Source organism: Scophthalmus maximus, chromosome 6 (genome assembly GCF_022379125.1).
Source record: "Scophthalmus maximus strain ysfricsl-2021 chromosome 6, ASM2237912v1, whole genome shotgun sequence".
NCBI lineage: Eukaryota > Metazoa > Chordata > Actinopteri > Pleuronectiformes > Scophthalmidae > Scophthalmus > Scophthalmus maximus.
The window spans coordinates 11,558,932-11,579,177 of record NC_061520.1 but is presented as its reverse complement, the minus strand read 5'-3'; the positions used below and the strand labels follow the sequence as shown (position 1 = coordinate 11,579,177).

General features: G+C 42.3%; 1 protein-coding gene across 4 annotated transcripts; it reads left to right on the top strand.

The window, feature by feature from the left end:
- The first annotated feature begins 428 nt into the window (after positions 1-428).
- On the top strand, positions 429-13,155 carry LOC118309410 (RNA-binding protein 6). 4 transcript variants are annotated; one of them, XM_035631511.2, is made up of 24 exons: positions 429-563; positions 1,179-1,251; positions 1,984-2,165; positions 2,289-3,511; positions 3,622-3,711; positions 3,835-3,904; positions 4,789-4,862; positions 7,844-7,924; positions 8,469-8,760; positions 8,847-9,004; positions 9,096-9,196; positions 9,294-9,363; positions 9,465-9,543; positions 9,654-9,703; positions 9,793-9,913; positions 10,323-10,420; positions 10,869-11,216; positions 11,308-11,457; positions 11,554-11,619; positions 11,773-12,000; positions 12,090-12,164; positions 12,255-12,349; positions 12,458-12,509; positions 12,590-13,155. In XM_035631511.2, the coding sequence occupies exons 2-24, from the start codon at positions 1,199-1,201 to the stop codon at positions 12,683-12,685; spliced, it is 3,852 nt and encodes a 1,283-aa protein (XP_035487404.2). In that variant the 5' UTR covers positions 429-563; positions 1,179-1,198; the 3' UTR covers positions 12,686-13,155. The 4 variants fall into 4 exon arrangements, with proteins under 4 accessions (XP_035487404.2, XP_035487401.2, XP_035487402.2 ...); XM_035631508.2 differs by having other exon boundaries at positions 1,984-3,511; positions 9,468-9,543; XM_035631509.2 differs by having other exon boundaries at positions 1,984-3,511; positions 12,593-13,155.
- The last annotated feature ends 7,091 nt before the right edge of the window (positions 13,156-20,246 follow it).

Below are 20,246 nucleotides of genomic sequence, written 5' to 3'. Positions count from 1 at the left end.
CATGGTCACCTAAAGTAGTTTTGTAGGAAAATACGCAAAAGGTTTCAAGTCAAGTCAACTTTATTGTTGATTCCTGCAATATTGTTCCAGACATACAGAGGAATTGAAAACCTGTTTATCTCGGACCAGCGGTGCAATAGTACAAAACAAAAAAACAAACAAAAAAATAAGATAAGTAATATATACAATAAATACATTCTAAATAGTGCAAAAGTAAGAGTAAGGCAAAACCACACGGTATAGAAAAGCTAAATGCAAACTTTTCCCTTTCATCAGGTGCCAATTTTTTGGATGGAGGGCTACTGTTTGCCTACAACTGCACGAGGCCCCGACTAGGACGGTAGCTGTGTTTTATAACCGCTGGGTGGCAGCACCTGGCCTTTTTAGCTTCGTGCGTTGTTGGACAAAGAAGAAGAAGAAGAAGAAGTTTCACCTCCGCTGCAGAAGACAGAAGAAGAAGAAGAAGCTCCGACTCCATTTTCGTCATCAGTTCGTCCAAGCTATCGACAACCCGGGTGACAATCGCCTGCGACATCGACACTGAGCTTGAAGAACACACCGAGGTGCGTCCGTCATATAACATCCACGGTGAAATGTACTATATATAAGTGTAGCGCTCTGTATATAAAAGACCGGTTTGCAAGACGAAGCTAAAAGAAACTGGATTCTATTACCACTAATGTAGCTAAGACACGTTAGCTCCGATGTGTTCGCCCTTTGAATGGTCTCGCAGGTTGTGATGTTGTTCTCCTGCGCGCTAATTTACCCACTCCAATATCACCTGCATTACCATATTGTCCGCTCGAGTTCCCTTTGTTGTTGTTGTTTTTAGCAGTGCGGTCGATTACTCCGCTCAAGTGATGTGTTGACGTTGTGGCGTAGATTCGTCCGGCCTAGTGATGACCGCGATTAGCGAGACGCTCGTCTGTGGGCCAGCGCCAGTTAGCACTCGCACCGCTCACTCTTACATGTCCCCAGGTTTAAAAAAAAAAAATCAATGAAACCAAATGACACACACTCGCCGACGTATTCCGTAGGAGCCCCTGAGATGTGTGCGTCCCTGCGCTCCACAGATGACTCGTAGCTCTGCTGTCGTGCTGCTGCGCTGCCCGGTTCAACAACAGGCAGCAGCCATTGCAGAGGTAAAATCGGTTCATTCAATTATGACTGTTTTCCAGATAAGATACCGACAGCAAACATGTGGGATGGACCAGGACCCAGGCAAGGACCACGGGGAGGACCCTCCTTCCGGTAAACGAGCGATCATCTAGTCATAGGCACAGATTTGATACTAAGGAAGACATGCAACGTTGACATGATTCCTATTGTAAGGTAGAGCACTCTCTGGAAGCTGTTTCAAGCCATTCAGTTATATTCAGTTATATTTAGCTCTATTTGTTTTTATAGTTAGCCTATTAGGGCTCTTGTGTCCTGGTTGGTTGGCTGATATGCTCCCGTCCAAATTCTCATAGGTTTTTGAAAACTCTCGCCCGACTTAATCCTTTACTTAACTTTTTGAATTTTCCGCTGAACGTTTACTAAGAGAAGGCTCCAGAATAATGTCAATGTCAACAAAATTGCGTTTTGTTTGTTGAAAGTTGAGTGAATAAGGAAACCAGCTAGAGTGCACTTGGTGTGACTGACTGAAGAGTAGGTACAATTTCATTCAACTAAGGCATTCTTTGCTTAACTAAATTGTCTCACCGTTCTCCATTGAGAGGCTCCCCTCCTTTTTCTGATCATGGCAAAATCTTTGAGGGTAGACTGATTCCTGTTATGTCACCATACTGCCCATCCCTTCCGTTCAGTGTGCAAAAGTCATAGACTGTTGGACCCCACTGTTGATGTTGTTTGAGCTATTTTGAATCATATTAGTTCTCCCCATCCATATTATTTTATTTGTAAGCTTTGTTTGTTGTTGTTTTTTTGCCATGTGCATGTCAAACAAATCAAGATCCTAATATATTAATATATATGTTCCAGTGGTGATCATCGTGGAGAAATGTTTGGTGGCAGAGATCGTCCAATGCCTGATTTTAGAGGTAGAGAGGGGATGAATATGGGTCATATGGGCCCCAGACCTCTGGATCAACCATCTATGGACATGAGGAGGATGGATGCACCACCCATGAGGAGCCGTGATATGGACCCACGTGACATGCAAGGTAGAGAACCTAATAGGGATTTCTTCAGACCTGAAGAAGAACCAGATTTCAACCATAGAAGGCATTTAGAAATTTCAATCAGAGAAAAACTGATGAATTCTGCTGCTGGTTTACCTGGACCAGGCAGGAACTCGGCAGAGATGGGAGGAAGAGGTATGTCACCACGGGATCCTAACAGCAAATTTATGGACATGAGAGACAGAGAGTCATTTCATCACAACATGCCACAGTTCAATAATCCCAATATTGATGGAAGGAGAGGGTTTCCTGTGGACAGAATGGAGCGAAATGATGGATTTCGGGACATGCGTGACCGGCCCCCAATGGGCACTGGCGACGGTGATCGCTATGAAATGGATTTACCTACCCGTGAAAGGAGAATGATGGACACTGACAGAAGAGGAGGGCCACCTTTCAATCCAAGAGGTGGATTTGATTCTGATACGGATTTCAGAAATCGTCCTGGACCATCAGCAGAATTTAGAGGTAGAGATCGATCACCCTTAAGATTTGGAAACAATGATGTCCCCCCGGTGGACAGGGTGAGGTCAGATATTGCTGGCCCTCAAAGATGTGGGTTTATGGGTGCAGAAGGCGCACTCAGAGAGAGAGATTATCCAGATTCAAGTGACAGTCCCCTAATGGATTATCGTTGTGGTGAAGAGATGACTCTTGCAGAAGAATGGAAGAACCGCCAGAAGGACAAAGCCCCATTCTTAAACATGGGTAAAGGTGTGGCTGCTGTATCAAAACCCAGCTTCCCTGTAGGTTTTGGAAGAGATGTGAATGTTAGAGATTCACCATCATTTCAGAAAAGGGATAGACCATCAGTTGAATTCCCAAGGAAAGATGTTATGTTTCCTCATGGTGAACAATTTCCTGTGATTGACCTACCACCAATTGGCAGCAAAGGGCCACAAGACAATCCACCTCCAGAAATAAGTCCCTTTACTGGCCCTCTTGGTAGGGAAAATGAGAGTAAGCATTGGCTTGGGGAAAGGAACCCAAAGCATAATCAGAATAAATCACATTGTGATGAGAGACTCCCTTACCATCAAGAGAAGAACCTGCCCAAACATGAGAAACTTGAGGCAGATAATTGTTTTAAAGGCATGAAAGAAAATCAAGGTCCTGCCAGGGGTAAGATGGGACTGGCCCATGATTTCCAAAGCAGCAGCAGCAGCAGCTCTGCACAAGCGAGGGATCAAGACTACAGGGACATTGATTACAGAACAGGGTCCGGGAGAGCGTTTGAGTTCAAACGTGAGGAGCTTCAAGCACCAGAGAAACTCATTAAAGAGTCCAAACCAATCACACCTACAAAGTTTAGTGAGTCCGGTTCTAAGGTATGTGTATTTTCCCACCTAGCTAGTATTTGATTTGAAAATATATCTGCTTTTTTTGTAATGATATATTTGATTGTTTCATAACCATAATTTTAATTAAAATGTGAAAGGATCAGGATTACAGGAGTGCATCAGTGGAAGACAAAGTTTCCAATACAATATCCATACTTGGTATTCCAAAGACTGCCACAATGGAGCAGGTAATTATCAAACAAAAAAGTAACTTTGTGTTAATTATTATGTTTGCTAGACTGTGTTGGTAGTGTTTTGCATTCAATTGTACTCACAATTTTATTTTTTATTTTTTATTTTTGTTATTGCAGATTCTTGGTGCCTTTGCAGTCCGTGATGGTGTTCCAATGCAGGGGATGAAAATCAACAATGTTGTGCCAGGTAAGAATTATGCTTCTTTTTGGAACCCTTTGGGGCATTCGATCGCTTACGTGTTCCTCGACATTTCGCTTTTTACGACATTCGAAACTCCGCATTCTTTTCGTTTTCACGATCATGGTTCCTGTTGTTGCTGGTCTGTGTGAACTCATGAGCTCTTAAACCATCCTTTTTCAAGGCAGAGGATGTGGGGTCATTGTCAGTAGTAACTAGAGGATTTAACAAGGGCTCAACATTAGGAGCTTTGGAGAGTGATATTCAGTGTCAGTCACAAAAGATCTGTGACAAGTGACTCATTGAATGTGTCCTTCAGGGAGAGTTTATCCCTGTTCTTTGATTGAAAAAAAGATCGTCAACAAACCTGAAATAGAAACTGCCTTGTTGTTCATCCTGCTGATTTAAACATCTGCATTAGAGTGAATGTTTTCCTCAATGGATTGCTTTAAATGTGGTTTTATATGATACCAAGCCTATTTGTGTGAAGATGATGTCGTTAAAGGCTTTTCATTTTGCAAAAATACTGTAATACTGTGAAAACCCTTTGACATATTTGATATAAATAAATATTACATTTTCAACGGTGCACACCATGCAGTTGTTCACTGCCACTGGTCTGGAATATCTTGTCTGTTAAGGCTTGGATCCATCATGGCAGCCTTTCATGGCAAAGTCTGATACGTCTTCAGTCATCAGACGACTGAGTTGAAAAAAAGCATAAATAAAATGAGTTTTCCTGGAAAGGTACGTGTGTCACTAAAGGGGTAAAAATTCGCTCACACTTTTCTCGATGTATTCACGAAACTGGTGTCTTTATTGTTTTAGTGGGTGACTGTCATTACTGGCATTGACTAACAAAAACCCATCTGTATTTCAAATGCTGTCCCCAGGTTACAGCTACGATACGGCCTATGTGGAGTTTTTAAACCTCGAGGATGCAGTCCACTTCATGGAGTCCAACAAGGTGGCCTATCCTCGTCACTCTACGAAGGCCGTCTCTCCCATCAGGATTACGAGGGGTTGAGAGGGCATTTTGTAGATGGGGGAGGGGGAGCATCTGGGAACCTGGGGTTGCTGTTATTTTTGGTCCACTTACTCTAGTTAAGGAGATGAAAGTGTCGGTGTTTGACATATTTACGTACCAATGTCTTTAACCTCAACAGTTGATCCCAATATTATATACATTAAAGTAAGTGCTTACTCACTAACTCGGGATACTTGTTGAAGATGCAGTAAGCGATTTTAATCCAATACACTTTTTGTAAAATTCAGGGAATATTTCCTCACGGTCCGCTAGCTGTCGGTTCTGTGTACGCACCGAATTATTATTGTTATGTTTTCAGCTAAGCCCTGGCTTTGTAATTTGAAAACAAAAATATGGTAAGGACGTGTGCAGTCTGTAAACATCACTCCGAGATGTGCTAGCGACAGACGATATGACTCGTGGTAAGCGAGTCGGTCTTCCATACCCAAGGCTGCGGGTTTGAGCCCCGACCAGTGCAGTCAAAACATCAAAAACAAACAATCTTTCTCCAAAATTGCTTACTGCCCCTTTAAGGACTTATAAGATTAGGAAGAAACTATTAAAAAAATTCAACTGTATATATGCACATGTAGACATACAACAGGTTTCCCTTCCATTGTTTACTAGACCGTGCTCTATGGTGGCATCCCCACTGTGTCGCTGAACTGGTGACATTCAAATAAATGACGGGTCGTCTTGAAGCAGGGTTACAGTCAGTATGAGTGTAGCCTTATTGCTGAGAAACCTGCTGTCCAGATTTAACTGTTATCACAGTATATTGTTTGTTTACTTTTCAAGAGAAAGTCGTAGTTTGTCTTTCATGTTTGAAAATGTAAATCTTTTAAATTGTTAATCACAAGACGGGTAAAGTACGTAGTGATCACATCTTCTGTGAGCTATGCTTCCAGCATGACTATGGATGGCAGTCAATTTATGAAGTTGTTTTGCCAAAAATTTGGTGCAGGCTGAAATATTTCAAAATCTATTGGATGCATGACACTTTGCACAGGCAGGTCATGGTGCCATTTACATTTTGTACAAATATTTATGGTGCCAAGAGGATGAATCCTCAAGCTTTTGATGACCCCCTGATTTTTCTTCTAGAGGCACCAGCAGGTCAAAATTTTAACTTAACCAGTGAGATATTTCTACCTGTTACTGTGTGGATTGGTATATATTCCTTATAGCCATATCCTCGATATCCATAGGATAACTTAATGATTTTGGTGATCAACGACTTTTTCTTCTGACATCACAATAAGGCTCACTATTGTGGTTCAGGGAGGAAATGCTGCGACAGCTGAAGGATAGATCATTAGGAATGCGTTTGACATTTGTGGTTTTTTGAACCATCATGAGGTAAAAATTCAGGTTTTTCCAATACTTTGGTTTTCTGGTCAAACCTTTTGGTTTTCTTTACAATGACTATAACAGCATCACAAAACGTCTGGCGTGGATGCAGACTCTTGTCTGTTATGTGAGTCTTGTTATCTTCAAGTTTCTGCTGTAGTCCTCTTGTGGCAAAAATGTTTTGCTAGTTCAAATCCTTTTCAGTCATCTGTGACTTTTCCCTGTCCTCTTGACAGTATTCTCTTCTTTCAGTATTCACTTCCAACTTCCGTTGGATTTCTCTGACCGATTTATGAAGAGTTCTCATCTTGAGTCACTGAACAGTCTTCAGCACTGGCCAGATCACTGAGCTTTATCTCAAAAAAAATAATAAGGAGAAGCATCTTATTTTCTTGTTGCTGGGGTCAGTTGGATTGTTGCTGTATAGGGGTTTGTTCGGCTCTGCTATTTCTATTAGTGGACTTGTCTAATGTATACAACTTTATTTTAACCACAACTTGTTTGTGTATGTTCTGAAGCTTCTGATATGTCATAATAAAACTAGAGGGTGCAGTTAGTTGTGTGATTGGTGATTTCGGTATCATCAAAGATTTTAATGGCCACTTTGAACCTATCAGAAGAGGAGAAATATGGCTTTAGATTTGTTTTTATTTTTTGTTTGTTTTTATTTTTTAATTAAAAATGCTTGGGGACCAACATGGAATATTGTGTGTTTGCGGAATGAGCATAAGTGTGGGTTTTCATGGTTAATTCCATTTTGTGCTAATGATTCTTTTGGAATTGATGTGCACAGCCTGCAATGGAATCATGGCTGTTGAACACCAATCTGAACAGTACATGTATTTGTGCTGAAAGCTTTCCTTTGCAAAAGGTTCTATGTAAATGGAGTCTAGTGTTTGAAATGAGGCGTTTGCAATGGCATTGTTTGGTTTGCTCACCTAACCTGCTGAGAGTGTGATTCCCATTTGCACTTTGAAGTTCTACTGTCATCTTCTGGACATTTTTTCTGTGGGTCTGAGTCATCCTAGTCCGAGAGTCTGGAGTATTTGATCACTTGCTTCAGTCATTTTAAGCAGAAATGCCTAGTATTCTTTCGGACCAGCTTTTCCAGTGATGGGATTAGCTGCTCTTCTTTGTATTGTGTGGTATTTATCTGCATATCAATGGTTTCTTTTGGTTGGACAAAACAAGCCAATTTGAGGATTCACCTGGGTGCTTAGAAAATGGTGATGTTCTTTTAGAAATTTCGGGCATGTTATTGACCAAAGGATTAATTGATTTATTGACAATGGAATTGACAATTGACGATAGATATTGAAAAAAATCCATGGCTGCCTAACTTTTAGCCCCCTTAAAACAATTAAATGTAGTATGGGGACGATTGGGCTTCGTGAAGCATGGCCCTGGAACTAGGCTTTGAACACCACCGTAAGAATTGGTGCATGTTATCCTCAGCAGTGAGGAGGAGGAGGAGGGCTACACCTGCCACAGTGCATGTCATTGATACAAGTTTAGGTATGAGTCACCAGTGTCATATAAAGCTGATTTGATCTTTTCTGTTCTTCTTTCAGGGGTCCCTGAAGGTTGGCACTAGAACAGCTACCATGAAATTCCTCCAGCCAGATGAGCAAAGAGGAGTCCATGTGAGCCAAGTGAGAGACAAAAATATAATAATAATAATAATAATTCATTGTTTTGTTTGATGTCTTACAAGAGATTCCCAAAGAAGAATCAGCATTTAAATAATTGTTGGGGCACTATATAAACAAAATTACCTGTATTATAACAGATCTCATAGTAGATTTTATCATAATTTCTGCAGACCACTCTGTTGCTCTGAGATTCCCACTTAAATATTAGTGGACGACTGATTTAATTCTCATTGATTTTTAAGGAACAAACAGAACAAGTTAATCTGATCATTCATTCTGAATTCCTTGGATTACAACCACTGATGTAATAATTTATTAACTTCAATCAGTAGTAGTATCAAATCGGAGCTGAGCAGGAAGCAGGAAAGCATCTCAATAGAATGAAATACAGAAGACTGCACCTATAAAACTTGAGCTGAGGTAAATAAAGGGACCTTCCACTGTTTGAGAAGTGTTGGTGTACAGTCACCATGTACAATATCTTTTACACCAACATAGTTAAAAAGTAAAAGAGTGTCCCCTCCTTCCTGTTTCTGTCAATTAGGAATCAGATCACAAAGTTCCTCAACTCCAGGAGCCCCAGTTGCCCAGACCAGATAAAACTTCACAAGATTTGGAGACAAACCTGAATGGGACCAAACTCAAAGGTCCTATGGAACCGCTGCCCAACATCCTGTTTCAGCGCAACTCTGACTTGACTCCCGAGGCGTGGCAGCAGCAGGTGGACCAACAGCTCCAACAGCAAGAGACAGAGCAGCAGTCCGAGTCGTGGGCCAATCGCGCCCTCCCCAAGAACAGTTCACAGCGACCTGAATCAGTCTTCAAAGACAGTAAAAGTATGTTTGCTTAAAACTCCTGGTCTTTGTTGGACACATTTGCTCAACTTGTGTTAATGCATTTTTTTTCTTTTGTCACTGTGCAGCCATGATAATTAAGAATGTGAAGCCCACCACCACAGTAGAAGCTATCCTGAAAGCCTTGGATCCCTTTGCTTATCTGGATGAGAGAAATGTCCGCCTAGTCAAAGCCAAGTCACCTGGAGCAAAGTGCTTCTGCTTTGTCGACATGGATTCCCATGAGGTATATATACATGTTTCTGAGAGTTTGTGATGACTATCTTTGTCTAGTTTTGCCAAAGTGTTTTCACTTATCAAAGTGTCTTGTTTTGCAGCAAGTGACACGTCTGGTTGAGCTTCTCACTAAACCCAGACCCCTTTATGTTGATGGAGTCAGAGTTTATGCTGAGGTTGCAAAACCCCTGAAGAACCAAAAGTAAGTCACCAAGTTGCACAGTTCTACTATTGTTATTTCTAGTCTAGTCAAGAAGAACCCATCTCATTTGCTCCTGATTATTTTCTTGTTGTTTCAGTATTAGAAGAGATTTTGATAAACCAAACACTTCTATCCTTGGGTATGCGCCTGAGGCTGGCATGATGGCGGTAAGTTGTGGATTTCATCATATTGCTGTTTCAAAATGACTGCAAAGACAATGGGCAGAGCTCTAACATGACGTGGTTGTTTTGTTGTTGTTTTTTTTCAGCAGCTGCAGTTCACGCAACCTCCACCGTTCTTGCAACCTCTGCAGCCGCCTGCTGCTGCTCACCCCGCTGGAATGCAGGGTGAGACTTCACCAAACACACCGTGTCGTCTATTAGTCCCCATTCACTCTTTATTGTTATTATTGAACTGCATTAATTGTTCTCACCTGGTTTCACTATCTTCTCACCAGGTGATTTGTTGAATGGCACTAGTCTGTCGACAGATCCCAGCATAAGTCAGGTAAATTGTGACGCAAAAAGCCAAAATATTGACGTCCTGTCTCAATGTTAGGTATTTAACTGGGGATCTGTTTTTTGAACACCTCACAGGGAGTTGGCTACTGTGAGACCCAATCTGTGGATCCTTCATTACACGCTGTTGGACTGCTTGTGCCCCCAGAATCAGCTGGTATGAGTTCTATCGACGATGGATCACAGGCCTATATCTGTGGTGAGAAACAAATGAAGCGTTTAAATCCTGAACAGAGTTAGATCACCTTTCACCTGTCAGTGTTGTTAGTACATTGTTTACATGACATTTTTACTTGCATTTAGGTTCATAAAACATTTTGGCCAACTTTGAGAGAGAAAGGTCTTGAATGTATAATCCTAGTTCTAACCTAGTCTAAGGGAGTTTGTCATGTTTGATCTCTGAATTTTCCTTTATAAAAAAAGGGGAATGTCAACTGAAATCATAAATAGTCACACAATAAAATATTTTAAGCCACATACGGACCAAACTAAAGCAACTATCATAAACATGTGTGTTTACACCTTTACATCATCTACTTTGAAAGATCAGTGCTCTAAATATCTCCTATTTATTTATTTGTCATATCTGTTTGTTCTATTCCGTCCAGGCTCTGAGGTTCCAGACGTGTCCAATTACTTGTACGATGCCACGTCAGGCTTCTTCTACGACCCCGAGACAACGCTGTATTATGATCCCAACTCCAGGGTGAGAACACAAAGACAACATGTGGTTGTGCATCGCAGCCAGTAACGTACCTAATACACATCTACCCAGGAGTAGATTAACCTCCTGTAGAGCTTTATTTCCAGGCACATTTATTGAACATTTTATGTTTAATATGTTTATGTTTATGTTTAATGATAGTTGATTTAAAGATGTGCAAAACCGTTTTAGTTTCTTCCCACAATCGAGACAAACTTTCCAAGTTTTATTTTAGTGACAAAGGTACTAAAAGGTTTTTCTTCCAGCTGTGTCGGTTGTGTGATGTGAAGATTTACAAATAACCAAATAAATCGCTACATGATAATGATAGACAAGATTTTTTGAATGATTTCCAAATAAGTTTAAGCTCACAAAAGCACTCAGAAGTCGTCCTATAGCAACCGTAAATTAGTTTGTCATTTCTCCCTTTTCACCACTTTTTTGCATATAGTATTTCTACAATGCTCAGACGCAGGAGTACATGTACTGGGATGCAGCTTCAAAGACCTACGTCCCAGTTCCAGGAGGCCACACAGCTGAGACCCAACCTGTGGCCATGACTGCTGAAGACCAGGCTATTCTCTCCAACCCAGCAGCAGACGCTCCTCTGGAAATGAAGAAGCCATCAGAGACTCCCCTCACTGAGGAAGCCCCGGCAGCCGCTCATCTGTCCGCTCCGGAGTCTGTCCTCGCTTCTGCAGCAACTACTCCCGAGAAGAAAGAAGACGACGACGCTGCTAAAAAGGACAAAGAGAAGGATAACAAAGACGAGAAGCCGAAGAGCCTCGCCGCTGTCAAGGTAGCACTTCATCTATAACACCAGGGCACAAAGTGTGACACACAAATGTTAAACGGGCAGAAAGTTGATTTAAGTGGGTTGCTGTTTGCAGATCATGAAAGATATGGAGCGCTGGGCAAAGATCCAGAATCGTCAAAAGGACAGTGTGCGTGCCCCGTCGCCATTGTTGAGGACTGGACTGGACGATGATAGGAGGCAGTCTAAGTCGGCTGATGCTGGTTTCGCTGTCTTTGAGAGAAAGGTTTGTGACCCACTTTGAATATTCATCCATGTGTATAACTACAACACAAGAAGTATTCTGCCAGCTTATTTTAATTTTCCTTGTCTTCATCCTCAGATCTCTGGTGGAGATGATCTTTTTAAAAAGCCCCTCGCTCCCCCTAAGAAAGATGAAAAGTCAAAGGTACTAGTCCTCCAGTGCGATCCAGTTTGCACACCATCTGGATGACATCGTGCCTTTAACCATACTCGGCTCACTTTGCGTGCACTTCTAAACATAGATTTCGATCAAAAACAAAATCTGTACCAAACATTTGTCTGGTTGTTTACTTCTCAGCGTCCAATGGGCTCCCTGGGTTTGCTGGCATCAGACTATGGAGCTGGAAGTGATGAAGAAGTAGAAGAGGATAAGGACGATTTCGCTAAAGGCAGTCAAGGCATCCAGTCTGACGACAAGGACGACAAACTGACGGACTGGAAGAAGATGGCCTGCCTGCTGTGCAGGAGACAGTTCCCCAACAAGGATGCTCTGCTCCGCCATCAGCAGCTTTCTGACCTGCACAAAGTACTGACCCACCTGCCTCTTTATATACTACAGCTGACAGTGACCCGCTAAAAACAACCTCTTTAATACCCGATGCATTGTCTCCACAGCAAAACATGGAGATCCACCTGAAGATCAAGAGGTCAAAGAAGGAATTGGAGGCACTAGAAAACCAGGAGAAAGAAGTAAGTGAAAAATGATTAGGGTGTTTAAGAAATACGCTGGGTTAAGTCTTGTTGTCAGTTGATCGCTAAACGTAGAATGTGTCCCCACAGTTGAATGCCAGAGACGTACCCAGATCACCGGAGCAGAAGAGAAGAAAACACCACCAACAGCCGCAGCATCATAACACCTGGGCTGGAAGCTCCAGGTGGGCGAGCTTTAACAAACCGTGTTATTGACGTTAGAAAAACTTTAAAGTGGTTTTCTAATTAAGATATTTTACCCTGGATAATACATGTTTTTCCTCTCCGCTTAGGGAGACGAATAAAGTCAGCGAGAGGCCTGGTTTAGGGGCCGAGCCTGTCCCGGTAGGTGTCTATCTTTATTTCAGTGCTAAGTAACATGTGGTGTCTCTTGTTTGTTTATTAAATTGCACTTCTGTTTTCAGCAGAGGAAAAAGAAAGAGCCGGTTGTTTGGGACCATGCCACCTACAAACAAGCAGTACGCAAGGCCATGTTTGCGCGGTTCAAGGAACTCGAGTGACTTCACCAGTAGAACTCCTCACTTTGATGTGTGAAATGTTGATGACGTGCTTCTCCCGCCTCAGCATGTGAAAACCCCCCTCGACTGTCAACTGTTTACCTGCTGGAAGAGCCACAGTTTCCTACACTGAGACCAAGTGACGACTGATGTGACCGACCACATCACACGGGTGCAGTGACTATGACACGAAAGACCAGAACTATTTGACATCATCGGCGATGGTTGGATGTTGTACAGAAATTGTTGATCCCTGTTGTTAATTTGAGTATTATTCCCATTTGTCATCCGTGGCCTGTTTGTGAAATGTGTCCTGAATCTAGTTTTTTTTTTTTTAACAAAGCCGTCACACTGGCCACAGTCACATTTTGTTTTAAAAACTGAGCGATTTTTACATTTTCATTTCCGTGGGTCGTAGTTGCTCTTATATGTGCATATTTTTAAGTATATAAAAAAAATATGGATCACCTTTATGTTGCAAGTGTTATGTCTTTTTTCCCATGTTTTACTAGTTTGGTGCCAGTTGAATTCTACAGTGCGTCCCATCTCTTGACCACTAGATGGCAGGAAAATGCCTTTTTTTTTTTTCACCCCCTCTTCTTAGTTGATGTGACATATCCAAGTTAGATTGCTGAATGGAACTATCAGTACCAGTTTGATTTATTTACCAATTCAATGAAAAAAACTGAGTTGAAGTGAAGTGGATGTATGCTGTTAATTAGAGTTTGGTCCCACAGATACCAGTAAAATGGCCTTTTTTAAACTTTCTTTATGCATTTTCTACATTTGGCTGTGATTTCAGCTCGTAGTCGATGCAGCTTCGATGTTCCCCACACGTGCACTGCAGGAGTGAGAACATGAAGCCTCCCTCTGACCTTTACTGATGTGAAGAAAACCATCCCTCACCCTCCCCTTGCCTGTGGCTCGGCGAATGTAGGGGATTGCATGGGTTTAGTGCACTGACACACTAGCTCCTCAGAGAGCGGTAACAAGAACACTGGGGAGCCGGAGGAGCTGCAGTCAATGACAAACAGCAGAGACAGTGTGGAGGGGTGCCAACAAACACGAGCAACGGCAACCGTGTTTCCTACTTTGCTGTTTACTTTTGCACAGTTGACAAGGAAACAGGTAGCGTGCATGTCGTGCCTCCCGTGGCCTGGCCCCTCTCCAAACAGCAGTGGGTAAAATGCCAAAGGTGAACATCATTTCTTTTTGGAGTGACTGGCAGCACATGGAGTCTCTCTGTCTGAGGAGATGGTAACAAAGCTTCACAATTCAGTGGAGCCCTTATTTTGTGGTTTGGCAATAAAAACGGGAACGCACAACAAACAAAACCGCGGTGATTATCTCAGGTTCAGACGTTTCTGCAGTAAATCCTGACAACATAAATTTTGCCCAGTTGTAGGACTTGCACTTCAGAAACACCAATTTGTATTACAAACACATTTTATTGTTTTGTTTTTTAATGCTGACGCGACGGGGAGTAGCTGAAGTTACAACACCGTTTCTAAACTAGAAAGCCAGCAGGGATGAGCAGACGAACTAAGTGAAACCCTCGGCCTTTTGCTGTTGTCAGGATTCAGAAACCGTACCATCTTTATTTCAACTTGTACCTGTATTACATTCTTTATGATTACCAGCACATTTTCAGACTCGGCACGATGCCCTTCCCCTCAGGGGGAGAAAACGTGTTTGTATTGAGATTAACTTGTTCTGTTCTGTTCTTCTGATTACAAGCCTGTGTGGTATCTGTTTTAACAGTAGTCATCAAAATCTCAGTCATCAGTCATCTCACAGGTAAATATCAAATGAGCCAAACACAAAGAAAGTAAAATTGTTGCTATGTCTACACAATAACCCAAACCTTACAATGTGTTGCTACAGTTCAATGAAAGGATCAAGCAGCTTAACTGCCCTGAAAACAGGAAACCTATTTACATATTTCAGTGGTCACTGTATTCCCATGTGTCCTTAGAACAATGTGCTGCTTGCATGTCTGAAAAATCAAGGTCTAATCATATCTATAGATATTGAAAGATCTTGTAATTACTTTTGCATCTGCAGCGATCCTTTTTTCTCTCTCTCCCTCTATCCTGCTAGTCGGTTGACATGATCACAAATTCCCATTTCATTGTAGGTCAGTATGTCCTATGACATCCAATACATGATTACATTTTCCCCACAACAGATTTAGGCCCAGGATCTGTGTATTTGCATATAAATAGAATATTTAGAACCGATGTTCACATGGACTTAGGTTTGATGTACACTGACATTGGATTGCGGTCTTGGGTGAGGCACAAGTCTTTGTAGGTGATGAGATTACCGTATCGTCCACATCCTAACCGTTTGCCAACAGTATGAGTGAATCTTTATCATTTTGATTTGTGCAGACATCTTAAATATATTCACTGGCATTTCCCTGAATGACAGGAAATTGTTATTATTTCTCTTTCTCAAGTCTGCCACAAAGACACCGACAGCTCCCAGTGATGGATGTCGTCGTTAACCGCGTAGTCGTAACAGTCATGAGGATGAGAGGTCAAACAGAGAACTGCCATGTTCCTTTCCCCTTGCATGTGTGAGGGATAGTTTTCAGGCAGAGTGGATGGCAGCAATGGTGGACGGGGGCGGGGGGCAATTACCCAGCAGCAGGCGAATGCACCACGCTGGTGCAACAGTCTGGGGACGAGACAGAGGACGAACACAGTCAGCAGGACGCTCAGATGTTGAGATGTGCTGTCAGTCCACAGAGGAGGAGAGGAGGGAGAAACATCGTTTGATTGCTTCTAATGGAGGTTTGACACCAAGCTGCTGCAGACAGACAAAGAAGCGCATTTCAAAATCTTATCACGCTTATGTATTTTGGATTTTTTTTTCTTCTTTTTTTAACATCCATATCAACTTCAATTGACAGGCACACCATCTAGTTTTTTCCAGTTTATTTGTATCCTTTTTTTTTCTTATAAAGCCTCTGAGAAAGCTGCTTTCTGCATGAAATAAAAACCATGTCGTATTAAAGATCAAATGGATTACTTTACTATACGCTTACACAACAAGATGATTGTGTGGTTATCCCGAATCTCTCCGTTGTCCATTGTGACAAATGATCAAAAAACACATCCCATGTCGGATGACTCATGTTAAGGAGTAGCATGTGTTTGTGGTCGCCCCCATGCAAACAGAGGGACTGTAACATCACGGGCTCGGAGGGAAACCATGCTCGCCTGTGCAGTCTCACCATCTGGCTCATAACTTTCGAGTGTAAGTTGAAAAATGATGTCTGTTATTGATTGCTAATCTGCAAACATCATCTTGAAAATGTCCTCGTGATTGTCAGGCGTAGGACATACTTCAGAGCACAGCTTATGTTGAGGACATTTTTGGACCGTTGCTCACATGTAGCAGAACCAATTCCGTGGGCAGACCTGTCATTGAGAACATTATAGACACTGCAAACATTTGGAAATGATATCATGGCCCTGCTCTCCAGCACTGACGGAGAAACGGCAGGAGCCATCGCGCTCAATTTATTCAGGAAAGAGTTGGAATCTTGCCCTTTATGCCCTCTGTCTTTTTTCTGATTGAGACAGAAAAAAAAATCCATTCACAGCTCAATCATCAGATGGTTTCGATTAGACGATTTTGGTGTAATTGTGATTCACAGCTAAACGGACCTCTTGTACATTGCTACGACCGTGCACCGCCTTGTAAACCCACTGTGAACAAATCTTTCCCTGTGAGAGCTGACTGAGATTTATGAAGCATACAGTTCTATTGAAGTAAAAAAAAAAAAGTTACATTACTGCAATGTGACAATCAGTGATGTTCTGCTCAAGCCACATGCAAATCTATAAACAAAACATTCATCATTTCTGCAATGGAATTTGTGAAATCTTAAAAATACTCAAGTAATAATTATGAACATAGTTATTATGCAACATGGTGGGGTTGATGGGTGCGGACTGCGTAGTCCACCTATACTGTGTTGTGCTACGTGTCATTGTGATATTGAACCTCCCACCGCACACAAATATACTTTACACACAGAGTATAAATGTTAATTGTGTTTGGGGTTGGGCACCAGAAAGATTCTTTCGCCGGAGTCGCATGTGCACAATAAGGAAGCATCTTATTTGCCCGCCCCGAAGGCAGCTTTACATCCCGTCGCCGATGTAAATTGTATTTGATTAAAATGTAATTATCTAAGTAAGGAATTCTCAATTCAATTCAACGCTTGTCAAAACTACCCCCACCTCCACCCCCATTAAAAACAAAAGAAATTCTGGAGAAGGTGTTCACGTTTTCCACTGTCTGGTGGAAAGTTTGCTCATGGTCATGGAGTTCAATCACTCAGATATTAAGATTTTCACCCTTGTATATTATTAATGGCTCTTTTAATTTTTAATGTAATATAGGGGGTTCAGTGAGCAAATGGTCGAGGGACCATAAGGTGGAGGGAGGGAACGACAATAAAGCAAGGATTCAATAATCAGCACGAGGGCATGTTGGACCTGCAGTCTGCAGCAGTAACACGCTCACGTAGCGTGTGTTCGGTTGCGGAGAATATGGCTTTTATTTTTAATGATTTTGTTGGAAAAATACCTGGCGGTATTGTTGTTAAGGTTTTGCAGTAGTAATGATAACCCATGACAATATGTTTGACGACTTTCACATATGCATGCGGCCATATGGATGCAACATTGCTTCAGGTCAATTCCCCTTTTCCTCAGTTTATTATTGCAAGTCACATGAAGTGGAAATAAACATCCTTGCAATCAGCCATTACTGCCGCGGTATGTTGTGCATGATAACTCCAATAGTCCATTTTGATCCCGTGATAGCTGCTTCCTATCTGTCGTTTCCTTTTCATGGGTTTGTTCCAGCAGTTGCGTCAATCTATTGTACAATCATTCCAACCTGCATCTTGGCAGCCGACGCACTGCTGCTGCTGCTGCTGCACCTGAACTTCTCAGGATATCATAAATGTTTTACACACAAGTATGCATTGTAACAGCTGGAACACAGATCCCGGTTAGAGACCCCATGACGACAGAAACGCGGCTCTGCTTTGCAACCTTCTCACGGGGCAATTCCTGTGCAGTGGGGCCCTGTAAATGTGCACCGAATCAGGAGGTGCTGAAAAGTGCTCGCAACACCAGCATTTTCTAAACCCAGTACAAAAAGCTCCTCTCTGCTCCGTCTGCCCTGTGCGTGGAGGGAACCGGAGAACACATGGATAGTCTCATCAGCAGTAGGTTTACATTCGTTTTCCTCAGCTGATAAACCTATCAGCACAGTGTCGGGAAACAGATGAAGACACAGTGTCGCTGCCTCTCCTCATTCTCCCCGACATTACAACTCGATCCACTCGGAGCTGGCTGCAGGATATTTTCATTACAGCTCTTGGCCGTGCAACATTCATTTGACGGCATTGTTGTAACACAATCGTCTGCATCGTAGCCAACTCCCGGAGTGAAAAAGACTGAACAAATTATTCATTGTCCTGAAGGCACAAACCAGGGACTAGCATTACCAGCCGTATCACAATTGTCAGCAGTGAGGGATTATAGTTTGTCTGTGACGTTGCCTGCACTTATACACAAGTAAAAAATGGATGGAGCTGGTGGGAAATATAAGTGTCAAGCAATCTGAGCGCAGATATTTTAGTCACTCTGCTTGGTTTTCACAGGGAAAGGCTGAGTCTCCATTTGTGCGTAGCTGCTGCGAGTAATTTGGTTTGAGAACCAAATCGTGTTAAATGTTTATGTCTGTGCTTGAATGAAAATATCAGGACTATAATTTGCACCATTAGAATTGAGGAGCCGCCGGCTGCAATGTTATCGTGAAATATATGAGAAAATATTGAAAGAAAAATATTTTTATACCCAAATCAGATTGTGCATAGGAAAGAAACAGAAGTCGTTGTGTTTTCTGTTGATTTCTTCAGTTCCTGAATTCGTCTTCAGCTTCATCAAAAGCTCGAGCAAGTGCTCGAGGCCCTGTCGGTGACAAACGGAGGCAATGAACCACTTGCCTCTGTCAGAGAAATGGACCATAAACTGCACATCATACCAAGGATGTAAAGTGTCAAATCATATCAGATACAGTGCCTGCGTCATTTACATTTAAACAGTACAGTACATTTAAACGAAATCTAAAGAGCTTTACATTTAGAACAACTTGATCTGCATCCTATTTATTTCCCATCTCTCTTTGTTCCTCAAGGGGTTAGTGCCTCGCGCGTCAAGCGATCGCTGGAGACATTAACGCCTCCCAGGAGAGAGCACTGACAACAACGCAGTCATTTTCGGGGAGTCGGTGCCTGGATGCTGCGCCGGTTTGAGAGCAAAGAGAGAAGTGCTTTCATGTGCGTCTTAATGGGAGCCTGTTACACCTCAAGTGTGGCAGCTCATCTGCACGTATAAGCAGAGGTCCGGTTTCCTGGGAATTGCTTTGGTTTGTGATAGAAAGAAATTCCCACAAAGGCTTTTTTTGAAAATATGATTTCGGTTTTTTTTGAATTCATCTACCGCGAGATTGTCACGAATCAGTAATTTTACACAAAATATTATGTGGGTTAAAGGCAATTTGAGTTAGACCTGAATTATACATTTGTCCATTATTTGTAAGTTTGTGTCTGACCTTGTACACAGAGAATCCAACAGCAGTGTCTGACTGCTCCCGCAGTTACTCTCTCTGTCTCATGGGGAATGGGTCATGTTCATTGTGCATCTAATGGCTTTTCTACTGATGCTGGTGCCTTTACTCTAGACATGAATTCAGGATTGTTGTTCGTCTTTAAAAGCATAGTAAATGGCAATGTATGGCAGCGGTATATTTTGAGTTTCCATCGGCCATTGTACAGGTTTTGTCACGCAGACCTGGCAACTCTGCCTCTGCCAAAGAGCCTCTGCAGCTCTGAACTATTACGGAAGCAGGACACCTAGTTATTTAATGTGGTTTTATCCCCTTGTCTCCTGCTCTGGCCTCTGTAGGAAGCATGACCGGAGGACAGAGATGGCTGTTGCAGATGTGGGTTGGCTAGTTAAAAGATTATGTCATGTTGGTTTGACAAATTTTCATATCAGCTCTCTTTCTGCACTACAGATCTAATGTCCAGGCTCGTGTTTCAGTCAAGAACGACGGGGTTACGAAAGGATCAGCGTTGCTTCACTTTATGATTTTCAGGTGTAAAAACTGTTGATGCAGTACAAAGCACTACACGGTGCATCTCAGCCTGATCTCATGTAACCGCCTTCATGTCGATTTCAGAGAATAAGATGCCAGCAAACTGTCTAGCGGCATCCATCATACCATGCATGAGAATCTGTTATGAAAGTTCCAATCTGGACGGCCTGGATAATGCATTATGGTTAGATTTAGACGCAGGATTACTCTTCGTCTATGCACATGTCGGGACGCTGAAAGATTTATAAGCTTGCATTTGTTTAACAGAAGGCCTGTGTCACTGTAGAACCCTCGATATTCCACATCTGGCGTTGCCCCGGTATTGGTTGCACGTTGCCTGTACCGTGATAGATTGTAGTGTTGCTCCAGGTCT

What these genes read in the sequence shown, in the direction of transcription:
- LOC118309410 (XM_035631507.2), top strand. Translation starts at nt 1,199, where the DNA reads ATGTGGGATGGACCAGGACCCAGGCAAGGACCACGGGGAGGACCCTCC. An exon ending in ATTATGATCCCAACTCCAGG is followed by an intron (nt 10,421 to 10,868) that starts GTGAGAACACAA and finishes TTTTGCATATAG; the next exon opens with TATTTCTACAATGCTCAGAC. An exon ending in TAGGGGCCGAGCCTGTCCCG is followed by an intron (nt 12,510 to 12,589) that starts GTAGGTGTCTAT and finishes TTCTGTTTTCAG; the next exon opens with CAGAGGAAAAAGAAAGAGCC.